This window comes from Lemur catta, chromosome 7, assembly GCF_020740605.2.
Source record: "Lemur catta isolate mLemCat1 chromosome 7, mLemCat1.pri, whole genome shotgun sequence".
Taxonomy (NCBI): domain Eukaryota; kingdom Metazoa; phylum Chordata; class Mammalia; order Primates; family Lemuridae; genus Lemur; species Lemur catta.
In genome coordinates this window covers 100,188,218-100,208,101 of record NC_059134.1, presented here as the reverse complement: position 1 = coordinate 100,208,101, position 19,884 = coordinate 100,188,218, and the positions used below count along the sequence as shown (strand labels likewise).

The 19,884-nt window shown below is 44.1% G+C and overlaps 2 protein-coding genes across 9 annotated transcripts; one reads left to right on the top strand and one right to left on the bottom strand.

The window, feature by feature from the left end:
• Positions 1-13,552: 13,552 nt before the first annotated feature.
• EIF1AD (eukaryotic translation initiation factor 1A domain containing) lies at positions 13,553-16,873 on the bottom strand. Of its 8 annotated transcripts, none has more exons than XM_045555975.1 (6): positions 16,343-16,873; positions 15,530-15,733; positions 15,277-15,385; positions 15,067-15,175; positions 14,845-14,895; positions 13,553-13,872 (listed from the first exon to the last, which is right to left on the bottom strand). In XM_045555975.1, exons 2-6 carry the CDS (start codon positions 15,614-15,616, stop codon positions 13,728-13,730), a joined length of 501 nt encoding a protein of 166 aa, XP_045411931.1. In that variant the 5' UTR covers positions 15,617-15,733; positions 16,343-16,873; the 3' UTR covers positions 13,553-13,727. The 8 variants fall into 8 exon arrangements, with proteins under 8 accessions (XP_045411931.1, XP_045411930.1, XP_045411935.1 ...); XM_045555974.1 differs by having other exon boundaries at positions 15,530-15,704; XM_045555979.1 differs by having other exon boundaries at positions 15,530-15,624.
• BANF1 (BAF nuclear assembly factor 1) lies at positions 16,697-18,635 on the top strand. The gene is made up of 3 exons (XM_045555985.1): positions 16,697-17,022; positions 17,664-17,802; positions 18,107-18,635. Exons 2-3 carry the CDS (start codon positions 17,680-17,682, stop codon positions 18,251-18,253), a joined length of 270 nt encoding a protein of 89 aa, XP_045411941.1. The 5' UTR covers positions 16,697-17,022; positions 17,664-17,679; the 3' UTR covers positions 18,254-18,635.
• Positions 18,636-19,884: the final 1,249 nt, after the last annotated feature.

Below are 19,884 nucleotides of genomic sequence, written 5' to 3'. Positions count from 1 at the left end.
AGATAGTGGTTGTGGGGTAGACAGTAAAAAGCTGCCAGAAGGGGTTTCTGGAGGGCTGATGTTTTGTCTTTTGATCTGGGTGCTAGACACGTTTGCTCACTTTGTGAAAATATATTGAGCTTATTATTTGTGCACTTTCTTTTGTGCATAGAGTCTTTAAGAAAAAGCTTAGGGAAGAATAATATATTATCATATATCCAGAAGGAATCAAAGTGATCACAAGAGATGTTTTGAGAAAAAGTATGAAAACCCACTGGAAAATTCGGAGGCAATGGATAATTTCCTAGAGTAATGTAAAAATCAAGACTGACCCTGGAAAAATTAGATTTCATGAACAGGCCAACTACCAAATAAGAGGTAGAAAAGGTGACTAAATATGGTGAAAGCAAAAGGTATATAAGTTTCCTCAGTATGAAGGTGTACCAGAATCAAAAATACCAGCTCCTTTTTTATGATTATAATAAGTTGCCTTGCTAACTAAATTTGTTAGTCTAAAGTAAATGGCTATTACCGATTATATTGTTTTATAGGCTGGTTATGTTCCAAGAAGTTTGTCTTTTCTCTTATGAAATAAATATTGAGTTCATATTAAGATATGTCAAGCATTGTTTTAGATGATTATACCAGTAACGACAATGGCTAGCATGAGAATGAATGAAAGTTCATAAACTTCCTATTCTGACTCACAGCATAAAAAACTAGTAAAACACTCACTAGTTTTGCTTTCACCTTTCTTTCTTCTCTAAGGTCTCTCATTTCCCAGGCTTGTAATTTGCTATCTTCCCACTACAATAGCTTCTAATAAAGAGCTACTATTAGTTTTCTAAATCTAAAAACAATGTCAGTCTTTGTTGTGGTTATTCTTTGACACATCAAAAAAGGCATAGGGCCCAGATGGTTCTATTTTACTTTTAAATAATAGGTCATTCAAATGCTATTTAAACTTTCCCAGACCAGAGAAAAAGTAAGCCCTCTAACATATTTTATGTTGCTAATAAAATATTAGTAGCCAAATAGGATAAAGATACTACAAAAATTAATTTTGCTTGTAAATATAGACGTGCAAGCTGGGCGTGGTGGCCTGTGCCTGTAGTCCCAGCTACTTGGGAGACTGAGGTGGGAGGATTCCTTGGGCCCACCAGTTTGAAACCAGCCTGGGCAACATAGTAAGACCCCATCTCTTAAAAAAAAACATATATACATATACAAACTCTCTAAATAAAATACCAAATAGAATCCAGTAGTGTATCAAAAGAATAATGGATCATGAGGTTTATTCTAGAAATGTAACGATGATTCTCTATGGAAAATCTATTGACATAATTTATTACATACACCATTAAATAAGAAAACCTCAAAATTGTATCCATTATACACACACATTCTATATATATATATATATATATATATATATTTTGTTTTTTTGAGATGGAGTCTTGCTATATTGCCCAGGCTCCTGGACCTGAACCCCTAGCTTCAAGGGATCCTTCCACCTCAGCCTCCTGAGTAGCTGGGAGCACAGGTGCACACCACCATGTCCAGCTTCCATTGTATTTGATAAAAATACACCATTCACTTCAAATAAAAACTCTAAGTAAACTAATGGCAACCATGCTGAAAGTAAGTGTTAACATTTACTGAACTTTTGGAGGAAACAGCAGCAGAGTGTCCACACCGATGCTCCAGGCCAGCCCCAGGGAACCACCTCCCTGCTGTGACCATTGGGTGCTTCTGCTGTGTAACCTCTGAGACTGGTTCTCTGACCCAGAGATTCCATGAGTGACTTAAAATGGTCTAGAAAATTCCTTCTCTGCTTAAACAAGAACTGTCCATTTCTATTGTCTACAACCGATAATTTCTATTTGTGTTGCTTTCTATTGTTTCTCTTCCTTGCTCTCTTTTTGAATGATTGAGATTTAAATATCTTTCTATTTTTACTGGCTTGGAAATTATGCACTCAATGTCTCTTCTTTCGGAGAAGACATACATACATATTAACAAGGTCTAAACTTAGTTCACAGCTCTCTCTCCCTTTCAAACTACACAAAGCCTTTAGAACCCTTTAATTATAATTGCCTCTTTCTAAGCTCATGTGGTTTGGTTCTCCAGTATTTTCTCCTGGCTTTTAAGAACAAGCCCCAAGTTAGACATCATTGCCATCAGCATCACCAATTAATTTGCTTACTGTTCCTCTGGCCACTCAAACTACTCTTCTGGGGTCATTTTCATTCTTTCTGAAGTTCATTTTCTGGAAGTTCCTTCCGTCTGCTGATGATAGACTCCCATATTCTGTTGGTCTGGATGTTGGTCCCTTGGTATAGGAAGGGGATGGCTGTCTGGCTCCCAGGTCTGTGGTGGGAGTCAAAGCTGCTTCCCGTGGGCATTTCTCCAAGGCCCACACATCCTGGGAAGACGGAGCTGGCCTCCCTAGGTTCTCCACTCAGGCCAGGCTGGTCCCAGCCTTTTCTGCAACACCCTCCTACCCTTCCCTGAATCTTGGCGCACCTGACACCTGATGCTGTCATCTCACGCTGCTTCTTGAAGACCTCCAGCCTGGCATTCGAGGCTCCGTACCTCCAAGCCTTAACATGCCTTGCCAGTGTCCTCCCACCCTGCCCCTTCCCAACGCAGACACACCACGTCACCTGCCCTGCCTTGGACCCTGGGCCTTACTCTTGAGAGTAACAAAATAGCCCTTCTGTGCCAATACATGCTCTGCCTTGCGGTTGGGGAGAGGAGACAGGGAGTAGGGGTCCTCACAAAGGGCTGGCCGGTCAGCCCTGGATGAAAGGAAAGGGGGAACCAAGAAGAGGAGAGCAGATGGGCAGGACGCCCTGCCAAGGCCACGTCACGAAGGTGCCTGTGGCCATAGATTGCAAATAGGAATGAGAAGATGGACCTCGATTGTCAAATGCTAAATTACAGCAGATACGAGGTGGCTGGGGACACACGTGAGAGGAAGGCGCCTGAAGGCTTTGGAGAAGAGACAAATGAAGGAGGTGAAAAGCCCCACCGGCCTCCGAAAGCTTCAGCAGGCGAAGGGAGATGGGGAGCAACCCAAACAGCGTGGTGAAGAGGACCCTGTGGGACTCCTTTAGAAACTGCCGTTCTCAGGTCTCAGCCCTCCACCCACCGACGAGGACCCACAGCCCCATGACCCCTCCGAGGACAGCTACAGGGGTAGCTCGCCCTTGTCTGGAGCAGGGTTTCTGGAGGGGACATGCATGACCATAGATACTGATGTATGAGTCCCCCTGCACCCCAATTTGGGTACTTTCAAATTGAAAGAAGACCAGGGCAGTTCCCCACCACCCTCCAAACACTCGCCAGCCACATACTCCAAGTTTGTAAATGCCGGAGCAGAGGAAGGAGTGATCCCAGATTTCTCCAATAATGCCTTGGGAAATGGATTTCCCTCTGGGGTGTGGAACTTATCTTCTTGGTGGTCCTTGTGTCCAGAGCCCCAGTTGCTTTTGGGGCATTTAGACCCTTTGATCGGACTGAAAATGCTGTTCCCTTTTCAGATTGTATAACTGGATTAGACGTTTTAGGGTTCTGCAACCCAGGGCAAGTTGCTGACTTGCTGGTTTTACGTGCTTATGGTGACCTCTTCTGGTAGCTTCTATAAATGCTGGCTGAATACATGAACCGCCTGTACCTCCCTCCTCACATCCGCCAAGGTCGTGCAGTTGGAGCCAGATTGCATACTAGAGCAAAAGAAAGTACTCTGCTCATGTAAGAATTATTAGAACAAAGTGATACCCAATGCTGTTCAAGTATTAACTACTTGGTCTTTTTAGTAACCAAGGTTTCTGATGCTTGGCAACTCAGTGTGAATTAGCAAGGGTTAATAATAAAGTGAACATATTAGCACAATCAGAATCTATCATAATAACTGAAAGAATTGCTGCCACTACTGGCACTTGGTGCACAGCCTTGGACATTGCTAATGCTTTATTCCTCGATGTCATGCAGGCAAGGCATGCAATGCACCTTTATGACTTCCACAGGGCCTTTTGGATTCTCCTGCAGCATGTCATCAACAGGAGCACAATATGAGCCATTGGTAATGTCCTGACTTTTCATTACATTAATGATACTCTGACCGTGGCACCTACCGAGGAAACTGCCTATACTTCTCTGTGTATTCCTCAGATGCAGGTAAGTAGAGAAGATTGGGCCTTTAACGAAGACAAAATGCAGGGTTCTGTAACCCAAGTAACTTCCTTGGGCAACAATTAAGCGGTTACTAAGGATAAGTGCTGGTCTCGTGCCTCCAACTACAAAGAAAGGCCTACATCAATTTGGCTTCTTTGGGCACTGAAGCCAGCACACTTGACATTTAAGGATTTCACTAAAGCCTCTGTACTGGGCCACCAGATAAGAAACCAAGTCTAAACAGGTCCCTGCAACAGGAAGCGTTGGAAGATGAAGAAGTTGCAAACCAAGCCCTGCCACTGAGCTCCATCTCTTTTACACCCCATGGAATTACAATTGCAGCTGACTGGAGTCTTTGCAAATTGTTAATATATTCCCCTGGTACTCACTGGCCCTGAACGTTTGTATGGACTTCTGCTGCTGCAGAAGAATCCTACACATGTCCGCTCAGCACATAACAGACTGATGCTTGCTGGCCGGATTTCAAGGGCCAGGACTGCAACTCTTTCCTGAGGAGTCGCCCACGACCCTGAAAGCAGGCCTGGCCACACACGGCAGGCTGGAAGCTAATGCGGCCAGGAGCAGCCCTCCAACAGCCGCTGACGGGAGTGGATGGGAAAATACCCCAGCTGCCTTGCCTCTCGGGGCTATCCCTGAAGGGGGTCCCCAGAGTTCTCTATCAGTGAAATTTCTAGTGTGGTTCTGTAGCTTAAACCTGCTAGAAAACTCAACTTGAGCTGCAACAAAGACCACAATAGACAGGATACACTACGGATACAGCTTAGGAATGAAATGGTGAATTAGAAGACCAGACTGAGAAGTTCTAAGAGGAAGGACTAAAGAAATAGAAAATGTAAAAGAGAAGCTAAGAAATATTAAAGATAGAAGTAAAGGTGGTGATATGCAAATGATAGGAATTCTAGAGAAAAATAAACATGGAGGGAAAAAGTATTTTAGGAAATAATGGAGACAAATTTCTTGGAATAAATACAAACACGAAAGCACCTTGGATTGAGAAGATATAAAGTGCCAAAAAAGGAGATAAAAAGGAATAACCCACACCTTCATGCATCATACAGAAATTTAGGAATATCAGAAAAAAGCTTATAGAAAGACCATATCACATACAAATGAGAATCAGACTGACATCAGATTTTTCAACAGCAGCACTAGATGCAAGAAGACAATAGAGTAGTCTTTTCAAAATATTGACAAAAAAGCATTTAGAATCTAGAATTTTATATATATCAAAATTGTCCCTCAAACATGATAGCAATCCCAGCTACTCGGGAGGCTGAGCCAGGAAGATCGCTTGAGCCTAAGAGTTCAAGGCTGCAATGAGCTATGATGATGACACTGTACTCCAGCCTGGCTGACACAGCAAGACCCTGTCTCTAAAGAAAAAAAAAAAAAGACAGATGGGTCCCAATATATCAATTGTTACAATAAGTTAAATGGACAAAATTCAACAGTTAAAAAGACAAATAGTGATTCAAATGTTTAAAAATCCAGATAAACCTAGACACATCTCAAGCATGGGGACATGCAGAGGTTGAAAGTAAAAGGATGGAAAAAGACTTATTAAGCAAAAATACTAACCAGAAGATATCTAAGGTAGCTATACTAACATTAGATGAAATAAACTAAGAAAAAACCATGTAGGGATGGAAATGATCACTCCATAATACTAAGGGTTTCCATTAATAAAAAGAAAGCAATTTTAGACATGTTGCACTTAATAAAATAAACTCAAAATATATTAAATAAAAATTGACAGAATATAGGAAGAAATAATTAAACCCATTACAGGGATCTACTGCTGGAGAGTGTCAATTGGTGCAACCACTTTGGAAAACATTTGGAGGTATTGCCTAAAGCTAGAACACAGTCATTTCACTACCGGGAATCATCCCAAGAGAAATCTCCCACGTATACTAAGAGATACATACAAGAATGGTTATAACAACAAAAATTCGGGAAGAACTCAAAGGCCATCAGCAGAAGAATGAATGGACAAATTGTGATATAATCCCACAAGGCAGTATCATTCAGTCAAAACAAATGAACTACAGTAACATATAACCATATAACAATATGGAGAATCATATTAATAGCAATGTAGTATTAAGTGAAAGAAGCCCAAAATATACAGCATGTCATTCTTTTCATAAACTTAAATACAACATTAAAAACATTTTTTTGAGAACACATATAGATACAAGAAGACCATATAAAAAGAAAGCAGGGACACATGGAATTCAAGAAGATGGTTACCTTGGTGGGAGAACAGAGAGTGGGATGGGCAGGGTAGGGGGGGAGAGAGGAATATGTTGCTTGGGCTAAAGTCCTAGCTTTTATTTTATGGCTGTGGGTTTGAAACTGCTTACATTATTAAAAATAACCAACTAAACATTTATTTATTTATTTTTTTGAGACAAAGTCTCAAAGGACAGGGTGCTGAGAGCCCCCAGAAGTGGCTTGATTTCCATACTCCACTCTGCTCATTTGGATGAAGGGAATGGCTCTCTGCGAATTGGATGCAGAACTGAGGCTTTGAATAGATTATTATTATTTTTTTTTTTTTGAGACATAGTCTCGCTCTGTTGCCCCGGCTCAAGTGCCGTGGCATCAGCTTAGCTCACAGCAACCTCAAACTCCTGGGCTCAAACGATCCTTCGGCCTCAGCCTCCCAAGTAGCTGGGACTACAGGCATGCGCCACCATGCCTGGCTAATTTTTTCTACATATATTTTTAGTTGTCCAAATAATTTCTTTCTATTTTTAGTAGAGACAGGGTCTTGCTCTTGCTCAGGCTGGTCTCGAACTCCTGAGCTCAAACTCCTGAGGCCGCCTCAGCCTCCCAGAGTGCTAGGATTACAGGCGTGAGCCACCACACCCAGCCTAAACATTTATTTTTATTTTTTTTTTGAGACAGATTCTCACTCCGTTTCCCGGGCTAGAGTGCCGTGGCGTCAGCCTAGCTCACAGCAACCTCAAACTCCTGGGCTCAGGTGATCCTTCTGCCTCAGCCTCCCAAGTAGCTGGGACTATGCACCACCATGCCCGGCTAATTTTTTTGTATGTAGTTTAGTTGTTTGGCTAATAGCTTTCTATTTTTAGTAGAGACGGGGTCTCGCTCTTGCTCAGGCTGGTCTCGAACTCCTGAGCTCAAACGATCTGCCCGCCTCGGCCTCCCAGAGTGCTAGGATTACAGGCGTGAGCCACCGTGGCCGGCCTAAACATTTATTTTTATATAAAAACTTTTTAGAGACAAGGTCTTGCTATGTTGCCCAGGCTGGCCTCAAACTCCTGGGCTCAAGCAATCCTCACACCTAAAGCCTCCTGAGTAGCTGGGACTACAGATGTGCGCCACTGTGCTGGGCTCAAATATTTAAATATAATAATATATGGGCCAAAAAGGACACCATAATGGAAATTAGAAAATACTCAAAACTAAACTATAATTAAAATACTAGATACTTTACACCCATCAGGATGGCTACTACCAAAACAAAACAAAAAACAGCAAGTGCTGGTGAGGATGTGGAGAAATTGGAACCCTCGTGCACTGTTGGTGGGAATGTAAAATGATGCAGCTACTATGGAAAACAGTATGGTGATTCCAAAAAATTAAAAATAGAATTACTATTTGATCCAGCAATTCCATTTCTGGGTATATATCCAAAATAATTCAAAAAGGGTCTCCAAGACAGATTTGTACACCCATGTCCACAACAGTATTATTCACAATTGCTAAAAAGGAAGCTGATGTCTATCAATGGACAAATGGATAAACAAAATGTGGTTTATACGTACAATGAATTATTCTACCTTAAAAGAAATTCTAACACATGCTACAATACAGATAAACTTTGAGGACATTGTGGTGAGTGAAATCAGTCAGTCACCAAAAGAAAAATACCATACAATGCCACTTACGTGTAATAACTTAGAAAAACACAAGTAAACAATATGACATATAAAAAGGGAGACAGAGCTTTGGGTACTGTCAAGATTATAAGCTTAAAGCAATTCTACAAATAACTTACCAGTAAATCTGAAGCCATAATTAAGATGAGAAAATATGAAAATATTTTTTTCCTTGAAAATAATTAACTCAAGAACAGAAACCTGGGTAATCTATTTACCACTAAAAATCTAGTTCAAAACCTACCGACCCTCTCAAAAAATGCGTATGTTTTACAGAACATTTTACTAAAAATTTAGAAATGCAAAATTCCAATCTTACACAAATACTTATAATGAAAATAAAGTGAGAATGCTCTCCAACTCATTTTATGAGGTTGGTAAAACCTTGATATAAAAATCAGAGAAGGGCAGCAGAAGAAAGAAAAAACTTAACCCCACTCCTAAACCTGGATGCCAAAGTTCTCCAAAATATCAGCAAACTCCAGCAATATAATAAAAAATATATAACTTTTATTCCAGGAATGCAAGGATGTTTTAACACAAGCAAATGTCAAGATACTTCACCACATCTACAGATCAGAGGAGAAAAGACATATGGTTAGCTAAGAATGCCATTTGGGTGGCTAGGTGACAAGGGAGGAAGGTGTGCTGGGCTGTAACAGGAAGCAGAAATGACCTGGCTGCAAAGGTTGGTCCTCAAGTGACAGCGGTGTAGAGTCTGAAGGGCCACAAAGTCTCAAACATAACTGCCAAGAAGGGCCAGTACTAGTAGGCAACCAATTACATAGACTGGCCATGGCATTAGGGAAAAAGGGCTCATTCTGGGTGATCTATTCATATATGGTTGGATCCCACCACTAAGTTGGGAACATAGAGGCAGAATCCAGCTTCAGAGAATGACAAAGGAAAGTAGTACACAGCATACAAGGACCCTACCTCCATCAGGATTCTTAGCTACAGCCCACAGAAGCTAAATCACTGATAAGAGATGGATAAGCAGAGATGAAAAGGTTTTAGGGGGACTAAGATATTTTTAGGTAGATCACAGAATCACTGGGAGAGCTGGAGAAAAATGTAAGACCAAGCTTATAGATACAATGCCACAAAAACACAGACACATGATAAAGTGAGGGACAAAGAACTACTTAGAGGAAAATGTATAGCTCTAAATATATTAGAAAACTGAAATTAACTAAGCGTACAACTCGAGAAACCAGAAACGAGTAAATAAACCTGAAGAAACAGAAGGAAAAGGCCAATAAAGACAACAAACCTCTTGGGAAGCCAGCCAAACAAAAGAAAACACACAGAATACAGGACATATGTTTGCCAGTTTTATCTGCCCTCATTTTTTCTGGTAATGGAATCTCTCTATTCTGTGGGAAACACACACATATGAATGAGGTGTGTCTCACGATGCCTCTCTCCCCCACCCCCAGCCCTGGCCACAGGAAATGCTCAAGGCAGGGCAAGTGACCAGTTGGTCTTCCCTAAAATACAGGGATCCTTAAGAAGGGACTCGTTGTCTATAAGGACAGAGCATAAACTGGAGATTCCTGCAGAAAACACGTGTAGGAGAAAATAGAGTTGATCAACCAGGAACAGAAGACATCCAAGAGACAGATGAGAGAGCCCTGAGGAATAATGCTGGCCTCGGGTCAGCTCTGCCTGGGGTGCACCACTCTGCCCTTGTTTCCTTCTAATTTGAGTTAAATTTTGTCACTTATAAGAAAATTGCCCCGAATTAAAATATTACATGACATTTTGCCTGAAAAATTTAAATGAAGTATACTTCTGGAATGATATAAATTATCAAAATTGGCTCAAAGAAAATTTTAGACAGAATGCCACAGAAGAAACTAAAAGGCAGTCAAAGATCTACTCCTGAAAAGGACACCAAGCACAGGTATTTTTATAAACAAGTTCTACTAAACATTGAAGAAACAAATTCTTCTTCTAGCCAGGTACAGTGGCTCATGCCTGGAATCCTAGCACTCCAGGAGGCCAAGGCAGAAGGATTGCTTGAAGCCAGGAGTTCAAGATCAGCCTGAGCAAGAGCGAGACCCTGTCTCTAGTAAAAATAGAAAAAATTAGCTGGGCATTGTGGCACACACCTGTAGTCCCAGCTACTCAGGAGGATTGCTTGAGCCCAGGAGTTTGAGGTTGCTGTGAGCTAGGCTGACTCCACCACACTCTAGCCCATGTGACAGAGTGAGACTCTATATCAAAAAAAAAGAAAAAAAATCAAAAACAAACAAAAAGCCCATCAAAAAGAAACCAAATTCCTCTTCTATTAACTATTGAAGTGTGAAGAAAAAGATGTCTCCCAACCCATTCTACAAGGCTAGCATAATGCTGGTATCAAAATAGAACAGGGACATCATTTAAAAAAAATAAAATTGGCCCAGGGGTAGATATAAAAATCCTAAATAAATAAATACTATAAAACTAAGCGAGGTTTATATCAGAATGCAAGGGTGGTTCAACATTAGGAAACAGATTAATGTAATTCAGTACAAAATAAAATCTTTTGATTATCTCAATAGATGTCAAAATTTATCACTGTTGAACAAAGGAAAAAAACTCTCAGTAAGCTAGGAATAGAAGGAAGCATCTTGAGCCTAAGGTTACCTACCAGAAACCTAAAGCAAGAACCCTGTTTCACGATGAAACACGAGAACCATTCCCACTAACAGAGGAACAATCAGGGGTTCCACTCAACAATATAGTAGAGGTCCTGGCCTTTCTGATTCATGAGAAAAAGAAGTGAGTGCAAAGGATGAGATAAAATTCCCACTAGTAGGATATGATTTGACTACCTAGAGAGCCAAGAGAACCAAATGAAGAACTTTGAGAACTGACGAGCATCCAGTTAGATCAACAAAGTGTGAGCAACACGAAGATGGACAGAGATGGATGCCAGTAACGGTTACAAATATAATTTCAAAAGATCCCATTCATAACGAGTAACTAGGAATTTTATGAAATTCCTAAGATTTAAGACTAAATCAAACTAGAAATGTAAAAGGCTCAAATGACAACACTACCTTAACAAAATAACATACCTAATTTCTGAATAGAAGATTCAAAACTGTTAAGATACCACATCTCCCCAAATCAAACCATTGTTTAAAAAAATCATGCCAATGAAAATCAAAACAGGATTTTTACATGAAAATTGACAAGCACTTTGGGAGGCCAAGGCAGGAGGATCACTTGAGACCAGGAGTTCAAGGCTGCAGTGGGCTGTGATTGTGCCATTGCACTTCAGCCTGGGTGACAGAGTGAGACCCTGTCTCAAAATAAATAAAATTCTTATGTAAGAGAAAAATATGAAAATATGAAATGGCCAAGGAATGGCAGAGTAGGGGAGCTATCAAGTATCAATCATACTATCAAATGTGGTGTAAGAACCATACATCAACAGACTAGACTGGAATTTCCAAAAAGAGATCCATACATGTGCAGGAAACTTATTTTATTTTTTAAAATATATTTCCAGTGAAGAAAGAATAAACTGTTAAAAAATGATATACGGGCAAGTGGCTTTATCTTTACAAAAAGTTAGCTCACTACCTTCATAAAAAACAAACTTCAAATGAGTTAAAAGATATACACACATATCTTTAACTCATTTTTTTGTATATTCCTTATATACATTTTATACACGTGTATACACACACATATGTATACATTTAAAGCCACATTAAGCAAACACAGGAGAAAGTGAAATAAGGAGCAGACAAATGAAGCGGTAGCTGGAGAGGATGTGGGCTCAGTACAGGTTTTTGCGATTCAGAAATGGGAGATTTTATAGCACACTTGATGCTAACACATCACATGCAATAGAGAAAGACAAAGGAAAAAAAAACAACCCCCAAACTCTAAACCAAATCAAATCCCAGCACCACCAACAAAAACCCCAACAAAGTCCTTAAGAGGAAGCTCCAAAGCACAAGAGGAAAGGTTTAAGTCCCACTTTTTACAGTGGGAAGTAAAAAGATGGGAAGAGAGCTGGCAATGGGGAGGAAATGTTCCCTCCAATGGCTATTTCATAGTGAAGTATGAGCCGTGGTCTGTAACTATTACAGGAAGGGGAAATTGGTAGATGAGACAGAAGTTCTGAAACAGACATCCCAGAGTAGATCTGCTGGGCAGTGCTGAGTATCCACTTGAGGTTTGTGATTATCAATTTAAGGTACAATTGTTGGGCCATGTTTGTTACTTTCTCTCCTAATAGTGACTTGGGTTTGGGCACAGAGGTGAATGACTGAGTTCACTGAGAGTTAGCGTTTTACTAGATGACTAGAATTGAGGGAGACAGGCAAATGGAGGGTATAGAGCATGGAATCAATGCTACAGAAGAAGGGAGATGAAGACTGGAAATTAATGATGAGAATGTCAGGGGGTTTGGAGAATGATAAAGAGTTTGTGCAGAAGGGGTAATTCGGCAAGTAGGTAAGAAAGCTAGGACGTGGTGAATGTACAGCAATTTAAATTCAAAAGGTTCTACCGGTCAGGGCTCCAGGGAGTGACTAGGGATGGAGGCAGCAGGCTGGGATAGAAGACAAGGGCAGTGGTGTCAGGGATATCAAGGAGCCAGGGGGCCATAGTGCAGAACAGCTCCCTCCATGAGATGCAGAAAATGACACAGTAGGGGTGGAAGACTCTAAGCCAGAAGTAAACTCTTCTGTGACTAAACAGTGACTGGAAGGTCAATGCCAGCAGCGAGAGTGCATAGCCAGAGGCAAAAGCTTCAAAGGAGACATGGGATGACATGGTGGGAAGGGCTGGTGGGACGTGATGGTCTGAGTAGCCACAAGGAGGCAACTGACCCTACTTTCTGGTGCTGGGCACAAAGGGTAAGGATTGAAGAGCAGCCTCCATTTAAAAGGTTATAAGAAAATTGACATCCTCAGGGAATAACCAAGTTCCAAATTAAATCAGGAGATGGAGGGACCATTCAAAACAATGTAAACGATATAGAGAGGTTTGCTGACCACATAGCACACATTCTGGTGGTGACAAAAGGGTGGAAGAGATGGGGTGCAACCAGGGGATGTACATGGCAGCATGGAGGTGAGCACTCCTATAAAACCGGATGATTAGAAAGCCAGGGAAAGCAGCTCATGAGGCACCACGGGATTCTACCTGAGTGTCTCTCAGAGGCAGATGGGCATCACGTCCTAGGGCTGTAATCCTGAATGCCTGAATCAGTACTGACTGCAAGCAGGCACTGAAGTAGGATTGCTCCCAATTGCCAAACACATGCAAGGAGGCACAGTACAGGGCTGGGCACTAAGTGCCCAGTGAGAAGGGGGTGGGGACAAAGCACCTGGGAAAGTTTCCAGTCATTCCTCATTTCCTACCCATTCAGCCCACTGGCCTGCGAAGCCTCTACCAAGGAATAGATTTTTATGTCACCACAAGTCTCCCTCCCCCACAGAGAGCCACTCAGACACCAGTATAAGTCACCACCCACCAGGGGTTTAATTCTCCTAAGTCAGAAGGTCAGTTCAGACAGGGGCCCTGCCTTGTCCCCATCCAGGGGTGAAGGTCTGCAGAGCACCCTGGGAATGTCCAAGCCTAGAAAAGCCAGGACCTAGACCCTGAGCAAGTACAGAAGTGGGTCCCAGGGTCTCAGGCTGCCTCCTCCTCTTCACTCTCCTCTTCACTCTCATGATACTGTCTGCGGTTGGTGTTAACAAAGAGGTCAGAATCATCTTCAGAGCTGGACTCTTCTCCTGATGACTGTGGCTCAGCTGGCAGTTCTGGCTGAGTCTGTCTGTGTGGGGAAAAAGAATAGAGGTAGCCCAACATTTTCTAGGAAAACCAGATCTGTAATCAAGAAGTTCCAAAAAAGGAGGATCATTTTGCCAAGCAGTCAGGGTCCCACAGGCCTGCAAAAAGGAAGTATCCCTTTAAAAACTAAAATGAGGGACAGAATCAGAGCAAACAGTGGGAAAAACCTGGCCAAAGAAACAGGGTAAACACTGCCCCTGGAGCCGGGCGCAGTGGCTCACACCTGTAATCCTAGCACTCTGGGAGGCTGAGGTGGGAGGATCGCTCGAGCTCAGGAGTTCCAGACCAGCCTGAGCAAGAGCAAGACCCCGTCTCTACTAAACATAGAAAGAAATTAGCCGTACAACGAAAATCTATATAGAAAAAATAGCTGGGCATGGTGGTGCATGCCTGTAGTCCCAGCTACTTGGGAGGCTGAGGCAGAAAGATTGCTTGAGCCCAGGAATTTGAGGTTGCTGCGAGCTGGGCTGATGCCATGGCACTCTAGCCCGGGAAACAGAGCAAGACTCTGTCTCAAAAAAAAAAAAAAAAAAGAAAGAAAGAAAGAAAAAAAGACTGCCTGCCAACCCCAAAAGTTTGCTATAGCCATTGGTTTTAGATAGGAATGATCGTGATTCTACTACCACCAACACACACCTAATGGACCCATACTACATACCAGGTACTGTATATAGTACATTCAGCATTAGCTCCTTTAATCCTCACAAACCTTCTGTTACAGATGAGGAAACAGAGTCCTTAGATTGAATAACTTGCTTAAAATCACTCAGCTTTAGGTGGCAAAGCCAGGATTTTAACCTAGAGCCTCCAACCTTTAAGCCATACTCACATACCCACATATCATACCACATATTCAGGAGCTCTCAACAGGTAAGCCTATATAGGGAAAAAGGAAGGCTCTATTTTCCCTCAAGGCATGAAGGTGTGAATCCCTACTTCCTATCTTGTTCCTCACCTGTTCCTGTTGTTGTTGTGTTTCTTAGCCACTTCAGAGAAGGCTTCAGGCCTGTGCCAAGAGAAGAGCCAGGGTCAAAGAGGACACAGAAATCTCTTAGTAAAAGATCTATTTCCAGTTGTCCCTGCCTGAAATGCCATGTTCTTTCCTCTCCCAAATCCCTAGCTAGGAATTCAATCCCCTCAGAAGCCAGAGAGCCAGTGACGAAGGAGATCACCCTACCAGAACCCCTCTTTCTGCAGAGAGCGCACATGGTCCTTGCAGAGCACAAAAGAGATCTCAGCCTTCACCTTTTCTCCCTCTTCAATGGGGTCAACAATGAGAAAGTCCCCTGTAGGTAAGAAGAGAATAGGCAAAGTCAGTCTTGCTTGCAGTGGGGAAAGCCAAGGCCACAGGAAATGGTTCTCTCTCCAATGGGGCTGCCTCTCTCACCTCTCTTGATCCAGATGTTCTTGCGGTACTTGGAGGGCATGCTCACCAGGAAGCGCTGCCCTTGGGCTGTCTCTACCTCATGTAGATTGTTCCCTGGGGTCCTGAGTACCTGGTTCAGGAGAGACCAAGAATCAGTCTCATTAGTCAGACCAAACACCCTCCGAGCCACACTGTACCCTACCCCCACCCCAGGGGCCCTACAAGAGTGGAGAGGTTGGAGGGGGGCAGAGCACTTGTGCCCAGTGCCACTCACCCTCACGATCTGCTGCTGGTCGGAGGGCACCATGTGCTCTCCCAGCACCTCCTTCACCACATGCTTCCTCTTGGTGGCCTGAGACATGCTGGGTCCTGTTCCAGGGTGGTTAGGGATGCAGAGACTGTCAACTCCTCCTCCTGAGTTCCTTGGATGGCAGGCTCAGAACCCAGGACTGTTTTGAAGATGGGGAGGGGCCTTTTACTAAGGAATGACACAGTGTCCTGGTTAAGAACATGGGCTTTGAAGTCTTATTGCCTGGATTCAAATACTACTTTGGCTATTGCTTAACTGTTCAACTTCTGTAAGCCACACAGAAAATAATTGCTAACTCAGCATTATTTTAAAATAAGACAGTAAAGACAGCACAGTGTATGTCATATTCAAATAACTCCTATTGCCTTAAATATTGGTGTGATCATAAAACTATACACATGTTCCAAACAAATCACTCTGGTAACCTCTCTGGAAGGAGTTTGAGATAAACTGTATTTTCCTCAACATGTTTGTACACCCTAAGTCTAGTACAGCCATAAAGTATGGCTGCTCAATCTTGAAACACACTACAATCAGAGACTAATTAGATGGCCACCACGATGGTCCAAGCCAGGACTGAGTTAATCAAAGGTCAGGTGAGCAGGCTTGGTGAGCGGCATTTGCCAGACTTCTGACTTCGGTACTTAGAAGACGACGGCCGGTACCACCAAGACCGATGGTTTCCAAAGGAAACTCCGACATGACATCTCAAGTTGTCACTCCTTACCCTCCTCCCCCCAACCCGGAGGAAAGACCCTTAGAGAAAGAAACACCTACACTTACTCTCTGGCCCTGGGCTGCCAGGGGCGATATCCGAGCAACCCCGTTTTCCAGGTTGAAAGCGGCTGCTCCACTACTAACCTCAAGGCTGAGGTAATGAAAGCACAGAAAAAGAACTTCTCGGCGGTCGCGACAGTGGCGTCAGCTTGATTTCAGGCCTCCAGTGATCACAGGTCCTACTAGCCCAACAGCTAGAAGGGTGACGCGAATCTAGGTCGGACCCTTCTGAAAACTGTACTTCCGGCGCTTTCTCGGAAACCTTCCGGCCACCCTATCCCTGCATTGTCCGTCCCTCTAACTCTTCCCACCACCAGGTCGGTTAAGTTAAGTCCTTGAGTTCCGGGTGCCGGGCAGCAGAGAAAAGAAGTATTCTCCCTGGAGGCCCCTCTCCTTCAGACCGGAGGAACTGCTGGAGTAGCGAGACCATAAAAGGCACCTGGGTTTCCCGCAAAGGACCGGAAAGCAGCACCTACTAAGGACGCTGGCGACGTCCGAGGCGCTTCAACTCTATGGCTCGCTACGTAGCTAGAAGTGCCCAATTGGGATTTTTGTTTTTTTTTTAAAGGCGGCTCTTGAGGCGACCCGGAAGCGGAAGTTGGAGAAAGTTCTAGTGGATTGAGGTATCAGCGGGAGCGGCCGGGTGGCGCGAGGAGCCGTTACGGGAGCTGGAGGTGCTGGTGAGCGTGAGCCGTGGAGAAGGAGCCCGACTGGAGGCCAGAGGGGGCGCGGGAAGGAGGGGAGAAAAGGAGCTGCAAGCGCTGTGGCAGAGGCTCTCGGAGAGGCCCGGCCGCGCTGCGGGAGGAGGCGGGGCGCGGCGCGTGGGAGCGGAGGGGGCGGGGCCGACGGCACGGAACGCGGCGCGAACCCCGCCCGGCTGCGGGGGCCGGTGTGCTGGGCTGTGGGTCCGCTCCTTGCTTCTCTGAATGGGCGAGTGGAGCGGAGAGACTCTTCGTTTGCTTTTCACACGAGGTGGCTGTTCCGGGCAGGGTCGTTGCCTTCTTTGCTTGGCCAAGGTCACGGAGTGACAGCTTCAGGGCGGGCCCTGGCTACTTCCCACTGCCCTGCCACCTGTTAGAGCAGGATAGTATGTCTTCTGGGGCAATATCAAAACCCAGGTCCCGAAGGAAGTAAAAGGTATTTTTCTTCTGAACAGTGGGGAAAAGTGTCTCTCTGCACTTCAGTTTTCTCATCTGAAATGAGAGGAATCCAGTAAGCCACCATAATGGCCGGCCTAGTTACTTCTTAATATGAGTTTGCTGAAGGGCCCTTGTGAGTTTCTGATTTTCGGCCCTAACCTGCCTTTTTTTGGCATTCCCAGACTAAACCCGATCAAGATGACAACCTCCCAAAAGCACCGAGATTTCGTGGCAGAGCCTATGGGGGAAAAGCCAGTGGGGAGCCTCGCTGGGATTGGTGAAGTCCTGGGCAAGAAGCTGGAGGAAAGGGGCTTTGACAAGGTGTGTGGTGGGTGCATGTACTGGGGAGGGGCGGGAGTGGGAGACTACAGTCTTTTCTGGCAGATAAGTCAATACCAGGTTGGTTTTGTTAAGAAAGTTTTTTTTTTCTAGCTGGTTGAGAGTGAGAAAAGGTGAGTGTATAATCTTATGAGACTGCCAGAGCCTGACCGCCTGGTGAAGAAGAGATAGGGGCAAAACCTGCCCTGTCTCCAAGGCTTACATGCTTTGAATGCCACAAAGTAGCCTTCTTACTGTTAGCCCCCACTGAACACTTAGTCTGCCCTTTACTTTGTCTGTTTCACAGGCTTATGTGGTCCTTGGCCAGTTTCTGGTGCTAAAGAAAGATGAAGACCTCTTCCGGGAATGGCTGAAGGACACATGTGGCGCCAATGCCAAGCAGTCACGGGACTGCTTTGGCTGCCTTCGAGAGTGGTGCGACGCCTTCTTGTGATGCTCTCTGGGAATCCCACAATCCCTAGTCCCAGCATTGAGTCTCCAGAATTTGCAGCTGAGTGGGGACTCCTTCTCTGTTCTCTACAAAGGAAAAGATTGCTGTTGTCATAGTCACCTCCGATGTACTCCAGGGTCTTTTGGGAGTTTTCTCCCCTCACCATTTCAACTTTTTTGGAATTCTTGCTCTTGCATGCATCTCCCTTCTCCTTCCCCTGCCAGTTCCATTTTAGCAGTTACCAGCTTTCCTGAGTGGATTCCTGGTCCCTTCCCTCACCCCCACCTTTAATCTCCGGTCTGTTTGATGCCATTTGGCTCCTTTTTTGGCAGAACAGTCACTGTCCTTGTAAAGTTTTTTAGATCAATAAAGTCAGTGGCCTTCATGACTGGGCTTTGTGCATTGAAAAGCAAGTGTGCTGGGAGTTGCCTCTTCCCCAGGGACTGATCCTGTCTTCCTCACTCCTTATCAGTGTAGACCGAAACCGGCAGCTTCCCTTCCCACTCCCAGAGGGCAGCCACCCTAGCCATGTGGGCCTCAGGCAGGTGCCTTGGAATGTCTCAGTCCCTGAGTAATGTGGGAGATGGTGTGGGTTGATATCTTCCTGGGAGCCAGATGGACTGTGGTGTTCCAGAAATCACACAAGCAACAGCTGGGCTAGGCAGCACCTGGTGGAAAAGTCAGTGGGAGTCATAGGTACCAGGAAGAGGTTGGACCAAATGTGGGTAAGAGTTCACCTGGCGTCTGGGAGGCTTGGGCAGGGCACTTGCTGTCTGCCCTGCTCTTGGAGGGAGGGGGGAGAGCATGGGCATCACAGCTGGGAGAGTATGAGGGAGTTAACACTTTTATTCCATTTATTTTAGTCCTGTTCTTTCTTGAACTGGTAGTTTGAACCAGGCTTGAAGCTAAGATCTTTGCAGACATTTTTTTCTTCCATGATAATCATTCTTTTTTATAGGTGAGGAAACTTGGGACTCAGAGAGGCTAAGTAATTTGCCCATGGACTTGCTGCTGGGAAGTAGCCAGGCTGGTTGAAACTGTAGCTTGGAAACTCATGTACCTGGGAGCCCCAATTTTCTTGGTTGTGTCATTCAGCCTGTCTGAGCCTCAATTTCCGCACTTGGAAAATGAGGTTATTGTGGGGACCCCTTGGAACACTGGCTGTATACTACCCCTCCTTGCTTGGCATTTATTCCTTCATCAGAGCATCGTTGAAGAATGACTCTTACAGTATAAACAAAACAATTTTCCTCATAAAGTTTACTGTTTGGTGACATGAGAGTGACAGATGCTAAGACACAAATACAGAAATTAGGAAAATAGGTTTTCATGATCTCAGGGTACAGAAAAATTAAGTTGATAAATTCAGTTCCGTTAATATTAGAAACTTCTCCAGCCTGAGCAACGTAATAAGACCATGTCTACAAAATATTTAAAACAAATTAGCCAGGTGTGGCACACACCTGTAGTCCCAGTTACTCAAGAGGCTGAGGCAGGAGGGTTGCTTGAGCCCAGGGGTTTCAATTTTAGTATATGTGTTGCTGAAGTGAGCACAAGCCCAGGAGTTTGAAGTTGCAGCGAGCTACGATGATGCTACTGTACTCTAGCCCCGGCCTCTGTGAGGTCCTGTTTCC